Source organism: Gallus gallus, chromosome 4 (assembly GCF_016699485.2).
Source record: "Gallus gallus isolate bGalGal1 chromosome 4, bGalGal1.mat.broiler.GRCg7b, whole genome shotgun sequence".
NCBI lineage: Eukaryota > Metazoa > Chordata > Aves > Galliformes > Phasianidae > Gallus > Gallus gallus.
Window position 1 is genome coordinate 89,352,483 of NC_052535.1, and position 16,858 is coordinate 89,369,340.

The 16,858-nt window shown below is 51.1% G+C and overlaps 2 protein-coding genes and 1 long non-coding RNA gene across 9 annotated transcripts in view; 2 read left to right on the forward strand and 1 right to left on the reverse strand.

Moving 5' to 3' along the window:
• Positions 1 to 4,702, forward strand: part of RAB11FIP5 (RAB11 family interacting protein 5) — a 26,388-nt gene extending 21,686 nt beyond the window's left edge. For 5 of the 7 annotated variants that reach the window (XM_420890.7, XM_040700110.1, XM_015286060.3 and 2 more), the window contains 2 exons: positions 55 to 244; positions 864 to 4,702. In XM_420890.7, coding sequence (XP_420890.5) covers positions 55 to 244; positions 864 to 1,073 — 400 coding nt within the window. In that variant the 3' untranslated portion in view covers positions 1,074 to 4,702. The remainder of the gene's footprint in view (positions 1 to 54; positions 245 to 863) is intronic. The other 2 variants (XM_015286057.3, XM_040700111.2) reach the window with 1 other exon arrangement.
• The window catches only part of LOC121110583, a 12,609-nt gene extending 3,841 nt beyond the window's left edge, over positions 1 to 8,768 (reverse strand). The window contains exons 1-2 of the long non-coding RNA XR_006939275.1: positions 8,657 to 8,768; positions 5,931 to 6,192 (exon numbers count right to left, since the gene is read on the reverse strand). This is a non-coding gene — a long non-coding RNA (uncharacterized LOC121110583). The remainder of the gene's footprint in view (positions 1 to 5,930; positions 6,193 to 8,656) is intronic.
• SFXN5 (sideroflexin 5) overlaps positions 8,328 to 16,858 on the forward strand; it is a 78,293-nt gene continuing 69,762 nt past the window's right edge. The window contains exons 1-2 of the mRNA XM_420891.7: positions 8,328 to 8,541; positions 16,161 to 16,229. Coding sequence (XP_420891.6) covers positions 8,362 to 8,541; positions 16,161 to 16,229 — 249 coding nt within the window. The 5' untranslated portion in view covers positions 8,328 to 8,361. The remainder of the gene's footprint in view (positions 8,542 to 16,160; positions 16,230 to 16,858) is intronic.

Genomic DNA, 16,858 nt, shown 5'->3' on the forward strand with positions numbered 1-16,858 from the left:
GCCAATTGCTTCCTGCTTGGCAAGCCATTACTTATCCAACCTTGTCCTCCCCAGTCCTCACCCGGTGAAACCCATCAGTGCTGCAGTGCAGGAGGTCTCCAGTGAGAAGAAGCAGCAGAACAAATCCAGCCTGACCACAGCGCTGAGCAACAGCCTGGAGAAGCTGAAGACGGTCACCACGGGCAGCGTTCAGCCTGTGGCCCCCTCGTCACACCTGGAGAAAACAGACCCAAAGAAGGTAAAGGTAGGAGCCAAGTGCTGGGGTGAGGACTGGCTTCCCACCTGCTTGTGAGGTTGGAGGTGGAGAAAAATGGTGTTGGAGGATGTGGGATGGGGTCTTGCCATAGGGTGACCAGACTCCCCCAGGGCTTTCATCCTGAGGGATCTTTCAGCTCTTAATTCCATTTTAACTCCCCCCATCATCCAGGCTGGGGGACTGAGGAAGCAGCTAATGGCAGGTCTCATTATGGCAGGCCAGTGGGTTCTGTTGTCTGCCTTTAGCTTTCAGCTGTTGAGGTTTGATGAAATGGTCTCTGGGGAAACCCTGTTGACTAATCTACTTTGTGGGAAGGCTCTGTGGTCACCTCTAGCTCCATGGAGCGCGTCCAGGCTGCAGTGGTTAGATGTCTGGACAGTTGTTCCCTCTCCCATGTTTTTGTGCAACCAAGTGGCCATGTGGGAAAACTGCTTTGTAATGCAGGATGTTCTAGGCTGATCAGGTGGGATATGGAGGCAACAGATGTAGTAAACCCTGAACACTTTGGTGTTTGGTATATTGCTGCACCTTGCAAATGCTAAAGGGAGTAAAGGGAGCAGTGCTTTTCATTCGACTTGCTGAATGTTTCCTTTGGTTTCTGCTGCAGGATCCCACCGCGTTGGACCAATCAGCCAAGTATTATCATTTGACCCATGATGAACTCATCCAGCTCCTACTGCAGAGGGAGAAGGAGCTGAGTAAGAAGGAGGAGCACATCCAGGAACTGGAGGATTACATTGACCAGCTGCTGGTGCGCATCATGGAGCAGTCTCCCACACTCCTCCAGATCCCACTGGGGGAAGCCAAGACCAAGTAACCTCCCGGCAGAGACCAGCATCACTTGCCTAAAGCACTTCCAGTAAACACGCTGCAAACATCCCTGCACTCCCCCCTCCTCTTATAGAGGGCTTCTCCAGTGGCTTTTGTTCGCAGAGTTTAGCAGGAATGGTCATCTGCTCCTTCCCAACCTAAGCTTATCCCAGCTCTGGCTCCAGGGAACTGTAGGGTGGTGGGCTGTCGTTCACCCTATGGGGAGGAGCAGAGCCCTCCTCAGGAGGCAGATGCTTCCTGAGGTTCCTGTCATAACCAAGTGGCATCTTCTCAAGCACTCATCCTACCAATGCTTTAAGTGGTCCATGAACATTTTGAGAGCTGGAAACCAGCCACCTCGCCCTTGTCTTCGTCCTGCTGCTGCTGTTCTTCTGCCTACACTCTTCCACAGGCTCTTCTCTGAAATGGTGTGCTCTGGCTGATGGACAGCGCTAAACTGGCTGACAAAACTGGGGATGCCTAAACTCAGTAAGAGTCTACCAGCATGTTATTGTTCATTAAGTCTGCTCAGCAGGGCAGCTGGGGAAGGGGCTGCTGCTGGCTGCCTCCTTCCCTTCCTGCCCCGTGTGTTGTACCCACAAAGGAAGGCTCTGTCTAAACAGCCGGCTCCTCTTTGTGTCAGTACCTGTAAGTAAGAGGCAGTACACAAAGCCACAGTGCTGCAGTCAGAGGCTGCAAAGACTTGAGCCAACATCACTGCCTGATTGTGAGTTGTGCTGGTTCCTTCTCTGCGTGCATGCAGGGTTGTGATACTGCCTTAGAGACCCAGCCCAAAACTGAACTCGCAGAGAAGGGCCAGTGATGGTTTGTGCACCATCAGTGCTGCAGGAGATCTTGCATGGCACCCAAACCACCGCCAGGCGGGCTGGCACCCGTGTGCCCGGGATACTCCTGTATGCAGAAACCACAGCTGGATTTTCTGATCAGTATTACGCTCCCTCTTTTCTGCATCTGCAGGAATTGCTTTCCACTGGCAGCCCCCTATCATTGACTTTGTGTTATCATTCTCAATGCAACAGGAAAACGCCATACGGACCGAAGCTAGTGTGCAAATAAGGATGTCTGGCTGCCCAGCCACCTCTATGCATGATGTCCCGTTAGGTCAGACATCCACCAAACACATGCAAACCATATTCTGTGCAAGCTAGCAATCCAGTAATCAACGCGGATCACCTTCAAGCCAGTATTAGTGCCAGAACAGCTAGAATTGTATCACTCCTCCACGCCAGCATCAGGTCTCTGGCAGCTTGGGCCCACCCCTAGAAATGCTAGGCCAGCTCTCTCAGGAGTTGAATGCTTTTGCTAACTTGGAGTGATTGTATGAAGGCCTCTGTGTTGCTTGATGTAATAGATGGTGTTGGTGTGGGGTTGGTGAGTAGTGCTCCCAGCCACGTCGCAGTACAGTGCAGCTTTTGGTTTGGAGGTGCTGGGGAAGGGCATATAAACCTCTTCTTGTGTCAGTATTTTGGCTAGAAGGTGCCCTTGCAAGCAGGTCAGCTGGTGTGGGACTTGAGCTGCATCAGCATGTAGGGCATCTTCTCTCTGCTGCAGATATCCAAAAGTTACTGGATTTTTTTAACCTTTGTATTCTTTTCTCCTTCCTTACTTCAGCATATGCCATGACTGAAAAATTGTGCCTTTTGCAGTAGAACAATGGCAGTTCCCTATGAGAAAAGGCTCTGAAATCCAGTTCTCAGCTGACTGTAATGCAGCTTGGCCAGCTTTCTGTTCTGCTTGCCTGCTAATTTGAACTAGGTGAGTCTAGGTTTTAAAGCAGTCAGCAGAGCCTCCCCATCCCTGTGGGCAATTTGTTTTGGTCTTTGACAGAAGTGCTGCATGGTCAGCTCTGTGATATGGCAGATGTAGGTAGAGGAGGTGATAATGAGGGGAGGTGTGGCAGATATTAGAAGACCAGATGCAGCTGGATAAAGGCAGTATTGGGTCACACTCAAAGCCTGAGGCTGACAGAAGTAAGAGGTATCAGCTTAAAAAGAGATTTGGCATCTCTGCCAGTGATGATATTTGGTCATGTCTAGCTTGCAGACTGTCGTTTTAACAGGAGGATTTGTTACCGTGGAACATAGCAGCCATGAGCCATTAGTTCCTACCTGTGCTTGTCCCTAATAGGGAGCTAATTGGGGTTTTGCACCTCTCTACCTGCATCTTTGTGTTCCTCCTCCCTCCATATGTCTCAGATGCGAGGACTTCAATTTCTGGTGTAAGATGTGAGTCCCGCAGTGGCCGTCCTGGCTCGCTGCTGCCTGACAATCAGCTGCTTCCTTGGGTTTCTCCCATCAGTGACAGGCATTGCAGGTGCTCCCCACACACAAGTGCCAGTGCTTTCAGCTCACTACACCTCCACCCTGCCTCTCCTCCTCCTCCTCCGTTGCATCTAACCACCTCCATACGCCCCTCTCTGCCTTAGGCAGCTCTGCCTCTTCTCCCAAAGCTTGAATGTTTTGCACTTTATATATATTCAAGTTGATCTCAGAGCTCCAGAGGGCCATGTCGGGGCCCCTTCAGCAATATGTGCTTCCTTCTGCCACCCGTGGCTCACAGGGCTATGGAGAGAAGCAAGTGGTGGGGACAGCCAAGGCTGCCGTCACGTTTCACGTCTGTCAGTGTATTTGGAAGTCCAGAGGTACCTACAAACGATGCTCATGTTTAGGAGAAGGCATCTGAAAGGTGCTTTTGTCTTTTCTTTGTTTCCCCACCTCACTATTCTGAGAATGTTCCTCTTCCCCCCTCCACCCCCCCCCCCCCCCCAGTTTTTATTCTCTGCATAAAAGCAAGCACTATACCACTAACAATGCTGAAGTTGGAGTGCGTAACAGGAGGACCTAGCTGCTTTCTCTTAGATGGGGGGATGAGAAGAATAACTGGGGGAAATGTTGTCAAGTTACGTTCCAAATCCATGTTTAGGGATTATCTTCTAAAGGGAGGCGAGCAGCACTGCTCTCAGTGCAGGGCAACACCCAGAGCTGCGCTGCTCTGTGCGGAAGGAGCAGACAGACAGATGTGAAGGAAGCTGTCTGGGCCAGCAGCAACTTTTGGTGGTTCCGTTTTAAACACAGCCACAGCAATAATTCTGTCTTTTGCCTTTTGCATCCTGACCTGTCCTTCTCTTTCCACGTTCAGACTGTTTGATGGGTTTTCTGCAGGGCACTGTTGCTCTCATCTGCTCTGCTTTTGTTGTCAGCCCACAACTGGGTTTCTTGCTCTTAAAGAACTCTGGCCAAGTGGTTTATTTTTGTCTTTGTTGCCCCTTCTGTCCCAAAACGATGGGGCAGAAGAGCAGCTGAGGTATACCCTTGAACTGGAACAAACCTGAAGGGATGTGGATGCCGAAGTGTGATGTAGACCCAGCCATATGCCTTGTCTGTGAAGGAACAGCTGCGTTCTGTGTCATAAACGTGGGGTGGAAAACCACCCCAAAATCGGAGAGCTCAGTGTTGGGGGTTTTGGAGTTGTTGATTCCCTGTACTTTGTGTACGCAGGAGGTGGGTTCTGTGTGTTTCATGTTTTAATAGTTTGCAACTAATGTTTATAAAGAGAGCTTGTTATTTACGTTTTAAGCACTTTAAAAAAAAATAAAAGTTGTTCAAGCTGTTCCTAGATACTTCTGATTTATTGACAACAGCGTCTGTGCTGATAGCACTTGGACAGTGAGTGACATTTATCTGTTTATTTTCTGAAGGAGGATGACGGTGCCCAACTTCTCCATGCTGATACATATCATTATTAGTCCCAATGCACCCGCTGCCACGTGGGGGCTCTGGGGGGTGTTGTTGCTGCAGGATTAGCTTGAGTTCATCTCTGAATATTGCCTCTGCATGAGCTGAGGGGTGTGAGCCCCTGCAAGCTTTCTTGTGTGTGCCACAGAACTGCCCTGGGGGTTCAGGTCTGCAGCTCCTTTGTTCGCTGCTGGCTTGGCCCATAGGTAGTGGGAGCATAAAGGCTGTGATTGCATTCCTGAGGATTTGTGGGAAAACAGCAGCTGAGGAGAGGGGAGAGCCCCTGACCGTGTGGTGCCGGGGGAGGAAGGCGAGCTCACGTTGCATTGGAGGCACCGCACAGCTCAGCCTGGGGTCCATAGGGAGGAAGTGCAGCTTTGTGCCACTGCTTTCACCCACTCGTCTTGGGCACTGAGTGCTTATGTTTCTTTGCTTGGCAGAGGGCTGATCCATAGCCCAGACCTTTGCCTCCAGCTTCTCTGCCCTAATCCCACCCACCTGTTTTACCACTCAGCTGTTTTCCTTCTCAAAGTCTGCTTTTTTTTTTTTTTCCTTCATTCATGGCTTTTCCTTCAGGAAAAAAAGAAAAAAAAACTTAACTCTCCTTAAGCTTCGGTAAATGACTTCGCTGTCAGTGACAGTAGAGTTGTGTTAGCTCTAATCCCGGTTTGTTTTTCCTCCTGCCAGACCACAAGCAGTTATGTAGCTCAGCACCTGTCCAGGGATCATGTTAGCCCTGGGAGCTGGGGAAATGCTCAGCACGGTGCTGTGCGGGGTCAGGGCAATGAGCCGTGACCCCCCTGAAAGGCTTTGCTGAGTAAAGGCAGCCTGAAATGATGAGGTTAGATGGGGTTCTGCAGATGGCAGAGTGCACGGAGCAGAGCGGCTGTAATTAGAAGGTGGGGTTGTTGGAGGCTGTCAAGTCCCAAAAAAAAAGAGAGATTTTAAGGCTTTGGTGCTGCTGAAACTGACAGGATTATACTGAACTCTGCCTGCTTGAAAGCTTCAACACTGAGTTGGGACTTATGCAAATAAGCCTCATTCCTACAGGAATCGTAGAATTATACAGCCACAGAATCACAAAGATTGGAAAAGACCGCAAAACTCACCAAGTCCAACCGTCAGCCCGAAGAAGAAGAGCTGGCTGGGTTTGTTGTTTGAAGCCTGAGTTGTGCAGCCCGACGCAAGTTTTCTTAAAATCTGGCTTTGCAGATGGAAGCCGACAAGAAGCGTTCGTGCAACTTTCTTCCCAGAGCCAGCAGGCAGCCCAGCTCCGCACCCAGCTGTCACGTGCGAGGCGGCCGTCAGACCCCAAATCTCACTTGGGTTCCAGACAAGTTTGCTCCGTAGCTGAAGGTTTTGTTCCTCCCCCTGCCAAAATGGAAATAAATACCAATATTGAGTTAACAGTTGCTGATCTAGGGAAGGAAGCCCCCTCCCCCCCCCCCCCTCCCCTCCTCTCTTCCCCAAGCCACTGAAACGTAACTTGTCAGTCTGAATGGATCTGGTTAGATTGATATCAGCCAAAGAATTGATATTCTTTCTGGTATTTAACCAAAAAAGTGATAGTCTTATGTCACTCCAAATGTGGTTTTAGATAAACAGATTCTCTCCCCTCTGTTGTTATAAAACATTTAGTGTGTCAACATTAGGGATCGTATCAATTATCTGGCTCGAACTGCTATGGGAGGGAGGGGGGTTTCCCTGGTATAGAAACAGAGAGATTTGGGTTATAATCCATACTTACTGCAGAGCCCTAATGATTTTCATAGAATCATAGAGTGGCCTGGGTTGAAAAGGACCACAATGATCATCTGGTTTCAACCCCCCTGCTATGTGCAGGGTCGCCAACCACCAGACCAGGCTGCCCAGAGCCACATCCAGCCTGGCCTTGAATGCCTCCAGGGATGGGGCATCCACAACCTCCTTGGGCAACCTGTTCCAGTGCGTCACCACCCTCTGAGTGAAAAACTTCCTCCTAATATCCAACCTAAACCTCCCCTGTCTCAGTTTAAGACCATTCCTCCTTGTCCTATCACTATCCACCCTCATAAACAGCCGTTCCCCCTCCTGTTTATACGCTCCCTTCAAGTACTGGAAGGCCACAATGAGGTCTCCCCGGAGCCTTCTCCAAGCTAAACAAGCCCAGTTCCCTCAGCCTTTCCTGAGTTTACTTTTCTGAAGCACAGGATGAAACCTTTAGAAAAGGAAAAGTTGCCTTATGAAATATTACTCATAGCAACGGGATGTTTTTTCCCCTTTTAAGACGGTGCTAGGGCTCCGAGCAGGGTTAGATCCTGCCCAAAGAAAAGCAGACCCTAATGACACGCTGTTCTTTGAGATAAAGGGGACATCAGGGACACCACACCTCGAGGAGGGGGTGAGAAGGGAAGCAGTGTCCTGTGGGGTCAGGAGGTTTAAGCCCTGTGGAGCCCTGTGGACAGCAAGTGCTCAGGCTGCGCTGCAACTGGACTTAATTAAAGGAAGCAAACCATTAACTCTGAGGGCAAGGTACGAAGGCAGCAGTGGGTACAGTCCAGTCAGCAGAACTGGACGTGGGAGCAGAGCTTTGTTCACCATGAGGGAATGAGTGCTTCCTCAGCCCAAGTCAGGAAGGTCTTCCTGAGGGTAGGAAGGCCCTACAGAGGGACGTAGTCAGTGGGCATAGTGGGGGTGGGTTGGACTTAGTGATCTCAGAGGTCTTTTCCAACTGTGATTCCATGATTGCATGATTCTCTCTGTCTGTTCCTGGGAGGCACACGTTTGTACTGTCACACAGAGATGCAGAGGAAGGGCAGAAGGGGAGGTGATGCTGGATGCCATGAGCTCTTGTTAGTGCAGCGCAGGAAGGAACAACATGATTGTAATGGTCAATAGCAGTTGTTAGGTGCCCATCGGTGTAAGATGTATTTCCACAAGGAAAGGATGGAACCTGAGGGTTTTAGGGGCTTTCAGCTTGCTGTGGGCTGTCATTTGTAGAGTTAACGTGAATGTTGCTTTCTCTGTCATGTTCCTTCACTGCCCTGTGCCTTATGGCAGCTCTGTCACAGAGACAACAGCACTTGGGTGGAAAAAAGGAGGAACACTGAGGTGAATTGGTCAGAAACATGAGCTGTAAGTGAGATACACGTATGCTTTTAGGGAAGAACACATTTCTGCCAGGGAGATGTGGCATGTTGCCTCAGATATATTCGTTAGTTGCTAAATTCAACTGTTCTTTCTCAGAAAGCGTGGAAGACGACGAGAAGCAGCTGATGAGACAGAAGGAGGGCACGCTGTGTATATCCAAACCCGACAGCTGCTCCGAGGGCCCCGTGCTCCCCTGAACCATGGCTCTCAGGTAAGGAGAGCCGTCCTTCCCTCAGGGCTCCCCCTCCCGCCAAACTACACCTCCCGTCGTGCCCCGCGCGCCGCCCCACTGAGGACTCCATCTCCCATGCTGCCCCGCGCCGCCGCGCGCTCCCATTGGCTGGCAGGAGTGGGCCGCCTATCCCAGCGTCCCTTTCGCCGCCGGCCACGCAGACTCCGGGGGAGGACTACATGTCCCATCGTGCCCCGCGGGAGCTGCGGAGGGCCGCGGCCAATGAGAGAGGCGGCGCCGCAAGGGGCGGGCCCGGCGGCGGGGGAGGCTGTTTAAAGTGGCGCCCGCAGCGCGCGAAGGGGATGGCGGAGCCGGCGGACTATCCCCCTTTCCAGCTGGGGAAGCCCCGCTTCGAGCAGGTACCGACGGCGGGAAGGGCACGGGCGTGGTGGGGGGAGCGGTCCTTCACGGGAGCGGCGTCGGGCCCCCTCCCCGAGAGATAAGCCCCCCAACCCCCCGCCACCCTATTTTCACCCTCTTTGCCTCCGGCGCTGCGCTGATTGGTCCGCGCCCTGCCTCCCATTGGCCCACGTTGCTGTCACTCAGAGCCGCAGCGCCCCGCCCCGCGGCGGCTCCCGCGGCGGGCGGCGATTGGAGCGTCCCGCCGTGCCCCTGTGGCGCTGCGGGGAGGGGGGGGCGGTGTGAGGCTGTGGGGTTGTGGGTTCGAGACCGGGGAGGGTTTGAGGGGTGAGATGGGGGTCCCGGCAGGGGCCCGTGTGTCGTGCTGAAAGATCGTAACGTGGCCCTGGGGGCAGAACCGGCTGAGCCCGCACCCGGTGGGGTGTCTGCCAGCCCAAGGTTGTGTGGAGGTGAAGGGGGGGGGGGGAACTGTGAAAAGCGGGTGCTGGGCCCCTTGGAGTTGGTGCACCGTGCAGTAATTAGCATTGATTTAAAATAAAAAAGTGTGGAAGAAGCGTGGTGCTTTTGTGCCGAGGAATGTGGTGTTGCCATAAGCGGTGGTTTTGGGGTTTCTGCAGGATTTGGGCCTGCTTTGGGCTGTGTGAAGCCCAAAAGTGTGAAGTGATGGGTGCTTTGGGGACTGTAGGGGCCTTTTGGGGCCCCTTGAGGGGCCTTTTGGTGGCCCTGAAGGCCCTTTTGGAGGCCTCGAGGTGCTGTTTGGGGACCCCAGGTGGCCTCTGAGGGTCTGGAGGCACCTCCTGGGGAACCCGAGGGATCTTTTGGAAGGATCTCCAGGGGCTTTTTTGGGGGGTCTTGAGATGTCTTTATTGGACATTACTGCTCTTTGTTTTTTGCCTCAGGCTTCTGATAGGGCTCTCAAAGTTCCTGCAGCCTCCTTCATCTGTTTCTGGTGCGGGATGAGGCCGCTCTGAAAAGGACAGAGCCCTCTTAGCTATCAAATCGAGGAGGAGCCGAAGCCTGCTCGCTAATAAGTCCTCCCCCCGCCATTGGGGAAATCTCCAAGGAGACTTTCTTCCCACCATCCACACGAAATCTGCACAGGACCACTGTGTGCCAACCATCTGACTCGTTAATTGCAGATCCCAGAGCTTGGCTTGACCGAAGCCGCCCATTTGGGTGGTGGAGGAGCCTGGTTATGCTTCCTTCAGAGGGCCAGATCTCTGTGCTCTTCCCCGTTGACTTATCCCTCGTTCCTCCATAGGGTTCAGGTCAGGAGGTGGTGCAGGGACCTCCTCAGAGCCACAGCTGCCCTACAACGAGGAAGGGTGTGCCTGCTTGGCTGCACGAACCGAGGGATGCTCAGCCTGGGGAGACAGAGCTTTTTAATAAGGAGAGGAGGAGGAGGAGGAGACGCTACTCCCTTCTAGACACCACAGATGATTCGAGGCACACTTGGCAGCGCGTCAGGCACAGAATCGGTGCATTCTGTTCATTAAGGAGTGACTGTCACTTGTAGCAACGTTTAGAAAATGTTTCGAGGGGTATGGCAGGATGTTAATGATCGTGTACGCCTTTGAGTAGAGCTGTCCTCTCCGGCTGTATATCCACTGTGTCCCAGGGGTGAGGTTTTCCTGGTTCTGAAAACACCCTTGAGAAGAGGATCCCTTCTCCTCTTCAGGGATTTGATTTGGTTCTCATAGTTTTTTTTTCTGCCAAGCAGTGTATAGGACTCGTGGTAGGAGCTGCAGGTTGGGTCGCTGGTGCCCTTGTCCTGCTGCCTCCCATCTCTGTAATGATGCCCTTTCTCCTGTTCCATGTCCACAATGCATTCAGACAGCACAGTCTGGGAGCTGGCAGCTTTGTAGGGTCATGGAGCAAGTGAGGGAGGGCACCTGGCCAGGTCCTGTGACCTTGTTGCACCATCCTGACCCATCCTCGGAGCATGCTGGTATTTATTTACCCATCCTGAAATGTGGTTGGTCAGGAAACCTCCGTCTCCGGGGCTGCAGGACAGTGCTGGGAGGAATGTGTGAGTTGCAGAGGAGCTGTGTTAGGCATCTTTGTCCTTGCAGGGAAAAAAAAAACACAAGGAAAAGTTGTGTGCTAGAAACAAGAGGCTTGGTGAGCAAACTTAGTTTGGAGGATAGGAGGCAATTTCTGAGGTTCAGAGTCTTCAGAATGACCTCAAGTTGTGCCAGGGGAGGTTCAGGTTGGATATGAGGAAAAACTTCAGTCAGGCACTGGCAAAAGCTGTCCAGGGAGTGGTGGGATCACCATCCTTGGAGGTGTTCAAGAACTGTGCAGTTGTGACACTTGGGGATGTGGTCAGTGGGCATGGTGGGGATGGGTTGGGGTTGGAGTTGGTGATCTTGGGGGTTTTTCCATCCCTAATGGTTCTGTGGAAGGAGTGGAGCAGTGTTTAGGGTGGCTTATGGGAGGCTCCTATCCCCAGCATGGCCCTGCAGCACATTTCCCTCTCTCACCCCTTGCTTTGCAGCTCACTAGTTTGTCCTGCTCTTCAGGCAAGTCTCATCTGTCAAGTCACATTTCTGGTTTGTTTGCTGGGAGCAGCTTTTGCCTCCCGACAGAAGCAGGTTATTTTTAGGTAAAAGAATAAGGACATCAAGCATGAGAATGCGTGACAGGGGCTTCATTTTCTGACAAGCAGTTTTAATTTGTTAAGCACACTCCTTTTCATTTATTTACGTCTGTGTTTTAAGTTAATAGGTTTTGCTGTCTGCTCCCTCCAAAACATTATACTGAAGTTTCTGAAGCTGTAACCCACGGCCTCAGCTTCAATCCAGGCCAAATAAGTGCGTGTTTGGAAGCTCTAAAGAAGGCGTGGGACGTGGTGGTTCACCAAACAGTACTGTGAACTGCTGCAGACAGGTAGAGCCAGCTAAACTTTAGGGCTTTTATTGCTGTCAGCCCTCTAAAAAGCACCGTGAGGCTCTGCCAGCAGGAGGAAGTCCCAGATCTTGGGTCCTGTAGGGAAGGAGAGGGAAATAAGGAGGGTGAACTTAATGCGGAGCTTCAGGCATCATATGTTGCTTGTGCAGCTCAGTGGGACTCAATGGGAGCTGGGGGCTCAACGTGTGGTCGTGGCTCAAAGCATGCTAATCTCAGAAGCGTCCTGCGTGGATGTTAGTGCTGAAAATCATTATTGCCAACTCTGTGTGCACTTTGATCTGGGAATCTTAAAACCCAACATGTTTACTCCTCCCTGAGTCAATCCGTGTGCCTCCCGTGTCCCAGATAACCCCTGCAATAACATGCAGATAAAGCAGCCCTTGATTAGATATGCCTCTCAGGAGCTTGATGGCTTGCTGATTGCATGCATTAATTGCTGAAGGCCCTGATAGGAGGGCCCAGAGCTGTGTTGGAAGGGTCTTAAATAAACAAGAGTTCCTACTCTTGCTTCCACCTTTCAAGCTCTTTACTACTGAAAGTGGATGAGCCGCCTCATCCACTTTGGAGAAGGGGTTTCCCGAAGAGGTTATAGGGGGATGCTTAAGGCTGCTTTGCAGCTGCTGTGGCTTTGCTGTACGTGCAGGTCCAGCCCAGCGTGTGGATGCTGCTGGAGATGATGCTGGCACGTGCTGCATGGTGCGTGCCGCCGCCAAACGTGGCTTTCTCAGCCCTGAGTTGGGGCTGACCCTGTTTATCCTATGCAGTCGGTTGGGTTCTGCAAACACATGCTTAAAGACGAATTGCAGAGGAGAAGAGGAAATACAGACACCTTTTGGGTTTGGTGTTTATCTGCTAACTTCATCGAATCTGCCAAAAAAGCCATCCGTTGGCTTTTTTACATCTCTGTCAGCCAGGATTGGATTTCAAATGGAGTTTGCATCGTGTGCTGGGGGGTGTGTATGCTCAGGGGTTGGGCTGAGAAGCTGAAGGTAAGGCTGGGATGTGTGCTGGGGTGAAGCAACCTGGGAGCAAACTGTAGGATCCATGCTGCGATCCCACAGTCTGCAGCAGCATGGGAAAGAGGAGGAGCTGCTGCTAGAGGGAGAAAATGAAGACTCGCCACTTCGCTGTGGCTCTCAGGGCATCTGAGCCCCCACCTTTCACTTCAGGTGGCTGAAGGTGCAGGGATGGACTCCTGGCCTTTTAATGTACTTAAATTTAGAGTATTAAAGGGCTGTGATTACACAGCTTAAGCTTAAGTATGTGGGGTGGGCTCCCAGTGTGTAATTGCACAGCATTGCCGTGCCAGCATGCAGTTGCTCAATGGCTTGTATTTTTTAATATATATTTTCTTTGGTTTAGCTGAAATCTCTTCCTAATTAATTGAGAGCTGACGTAAGCCTGGCTTTTTAATTATTTTTTTTTTAAACTAGGGAAAAAAAAAACAACCCCACAAGTCTGTGTGCCTTTTGCTCTGGCTTAATTAAATCCTTTTTACAATCACGCTGCAATTAAATGAGTAAAGTTGTGCGTATCTCCTTCCAGTGCTGAGGAATGCCCACCTGCTTTAAATGACGGTGATTAACCGACTGCTTGCTGATGGCCATCCACTCCCTGCCCTTCTCTCCAAATTCCTGGTGTCTTTTTCTTCCTTCTTGGAGCATTTTTGCTGGTGTCCTCTGTCCTGCATGGCCCACAGCACATCCAGGGTTGAGCTGGAGCTCATTGGACTCCCTTGCTCTCTACAAACTGCTGTGGAAGGGAATTAACATTCCTTTCTAGGACTTTGTCTTGCTTGCAGGCTGGTGAGAAGCAGTCCCAAAATAGCCCCGATTAATCACAGAAAAATTGCAGTATTCAGATTCCCTCTGAATAACCGTTTACTACAACAGATGTTGCAGGAATAAAATGGTGAAAGAGGTGCTGGATGTGTTTGGGATGTGAAGGTCAAACTCGTGGGCGTGTTGCAAGCTCCATCCATGGCATGAGCACAATGGCCAGAACTGGAAATAATCCCATTGGAAGCAACAGTCCTCAATTTTCATTGAAATCTGGGACTGGTTGACTGGTAGGGTTGGGCTGTCCAGCACAGACTTTGGAAAGAGGTGGAAATACCTTGATGTCCTCTTATTCTATTGGGCATGGAGTGATGGATACTGGGGAATAACGTCTTGTCAGATAGAGTGGTTGGACACTGGCACAGCTGCCCAGGGAGTGGTGGGGTCACCATCCCTGGAGGTGCTCCAGAACAGTGGGGATGTGGCACTGAGGGATGTGGTCAGTGGGCATGGTAGGGTGGGTTGGGGTTGGAGTGGGTGATCTTACAGAGGTCTTTTCCAACCTTTACAATCCTATGAGTGTTTTTTCTTTCCAAGCAGCTCATATGAATAGCAACAAGGAAAAGCACGTTTGTGTAATCATGTTTTCAGACAGCTTCTGCTAATTTGGAAAGAAACGAGAGCCACGGGTGATCTGTCGGGTCTCATTGCCTTCTGTAGGGGTGCACTCCATCTCAGCTGAGTTTGTCTGTGTGTCCCTGATGAGCAGAGCCATCCTGGAGTTGGTGTCAGCCCAGGGAAGAAGCACATCTGCCTTCCCACTGTCTCTTCTTTGAAGTAGTGATGGCAGGGGGATAATTTCTTCATTTTCCCACTTCTTTTAGAAGTGCAGATGAAAGAAGCAGATGCTGGAGGAGCCCTGAGTGCCAGCAGGAAAGCAGTCGGTCCTAGAGCAGCCTGCACCGTGAAGTGCTCTGTGATGTCTGAGCAAGGGGCACGTTGGGCACTGCAGATCTCTCAAATGGAGAGCTGAGTTGAGAGTTGCTCCCGGTTGGTCTTTGTAGAACCATAGGATGGTTGGGTTGGAAGGGACCTCAGAACCCCCTAAGCCCCACAGGACCCCTGCCATGGGATGGTTGCCCCCCACTAGTTCAGGTTGCCCTTCTGGCCACGCAGCTCTGCATGGTCATAGTGGGGAGCTTTATTCTCATTTTTTCTTGCTCTGGGCCTTGGCGTGTAATTCTGCTGTACTATGAGTCAATGCTATGACCCCACTCCAATGGCCCTGCCCATGCCTGGGCTGCAGCAGGATGAGTTTGGGCTGCTGAAGCAGAGTGAGTAATCAAAGGAAGGTAGCAACACGCCAAGCTCGCAAACGCTAGAAAGTACCAGAATTAGCGTTAATTAAATCAACGCTAATTAAAAACCACTGGGCTTTTTTTTTTTTTTTCATAACTTCTGTGAAGCTATTTTGTTCAGTTGCAGGTTTTTTTTTTTTTTCTTTCATTTTCATGTAGAACATGGGGAAAATAACAGCACGGAGCATAGGAGCAGCTGAGAGCGGGGTTGCAAGGCAGGGTGGTGGGCTGCAGTGCCCCTGGGATCTGCTTCTATGGAGGGGTTTCTGCTTCAGTAAGTCACAGTATTGGTGGTATTTTCTCTGTGCTTCGTGGATTCAGCAGAGAGGAACCAGCAGGTTTCATCAAATTACACCAGGCGGTGATTAAATGCCATTCTCACTGCTGCATCCATATTCCCATCCTTTATTTATAGCACTGCAAATACAAAAAGAGAGTTGTTTGCCTGCTCGTGGCCGTAGTGCAAAGGCACCCCAGCGTTCGTGAGCGTGCAGAGATTGGTGGCTGTGTCCTTTCTGGGGGTGCAGTGGGTGCAAATTCTGCTTGGGAAGAGCCAAGAGAAGAAGGTCAGGCACTGGAGTGGGCTGCCATGTGTCCCTTTGTCCTCACTGATGCTTGGGCTGCTTGGGTGGAAGTTGGGGCTGCTCATGTCTGCCCACCTTTGGTGTGGGTGAATGCAGACCTGGGCTGAAACAGTGATGTGCTTTGCATATTTCAGTTTTGTGGTCCAGTGCTTTGGGCTTGCCTACATTCTGTTTTGACGTTTAATTCCTGGTACTGAGTCAGAACTGCTCTGCACTCCTTTGAAGCTGCCCATGATCCCTGCAGTCTGTTTCACAGGTTCCTCCCATCCCTTCAGGCAGTTCCCAGCTCTCTGCATCCCTTCCTGGTCTTCCAGCTGCAGTTCTGCTCCGGGTGAAAGCATGCCCCATCCCTGGGGGCATTCAAAGCCAGGTTGGATGTGGCTCTGGGCAGCCTGGTCTGCTGGTTGGTGACCCTACACATAGCAGGGGGTTAAAACTAGATGAGCATTGTGGTCCTTTTCAACCCAGGCCATTCTATGATTAAGATTGAAAAAGACCTCTAAGGTCATTAAATCCAACCATCAGCCCATCCTCACCATGCCCACCAACCACATCCCATCTTCACCACACAGTGGAACACAGATATAAGTGCATCAAAGCTCCAGATGCCTTCCAGGAGCATGAAATGTACTGCAGGCTGCAGAAATGGGGCTCATTTTGTAGGGTGTGGACCCTGCACCCTCCTGGGCAATGTCACTCTCTCCCCTCCCCTTGGTTTCTGTGCTGTTCCAGACATCTTGGAAACTTGTACTTCAGTGGCTTTTTTTTCCAAATGTGCAAATAGAAACGAGCCCAAACCATAAAGCCTTGATTATTGTAGTGGAATCTTAAGGTTCATAGTCCATCTGTCACCCTGTGTTGGTGTGGTGACTGGCACAACGAAACCCAGCCCCAGCTCAACACCTCCATCACTCTAATAGCCACATGACACAGCACTTGGCTTGTCCTTCATCTAACTGAACACGTTTTGTTTTTCCTTCTCTTGCAGACTTCGTTTTATGGCAGATTCAGGCACTTCTTGGACATCATCGACCCACGCACTCTCTTTGTTACTGAGGTAATGTCTGTGCTCCTTATTTTCTGACTGTTCTAGTTATGCACCTGGGTTGGATTAAAAGCAGTTTCTCCCGTGAACAGCAGAAGGGGCGAAGACAGGTTTGTGATGGATCTGTGTCTCACTGCTGATGGGCTGCCCTGCCCAACCCTATTTGAGCCCACTCAGCTCTCTGTTGGCCACCCCAGAGTCCTCTCCCTGTGGGTCCACCTGAGCAGCTCTCAGTCAGATCTGCCAGCAGTGCTGACTTCCAAGGGGGGGAAATTCCTGCGTGTTTTCATGGAGGGAAAAGAAGAGCACAGGTGAGTAGAGGAGAGAGCAAATGCACTGCTAGCTGGGTGCACGCTGCAGTTTTCAATGGCCACTCCAGACCTTTCCCAAGGAAGCTGTGTAGTAGTTTTTCCTTCCTTATTATCCTGTTTGTCGCAGGCTTGAGAGTTTCTGGCCTGTTTCCATTTCTTGTAGTGCTGTCCAGCATTATTGCATATCCCTGCTTTCATAAAACACTGAGCTGATTGTGAGGACCCCCTCAAAAGCAATATTTCCTCTGGTGATGTTAAATTCTGCCTGCTGGCAGCATGCTTTTTCTTTCCTTACACGCTGTGGTGACAGCAGCGGGGAAGAGATCTGAT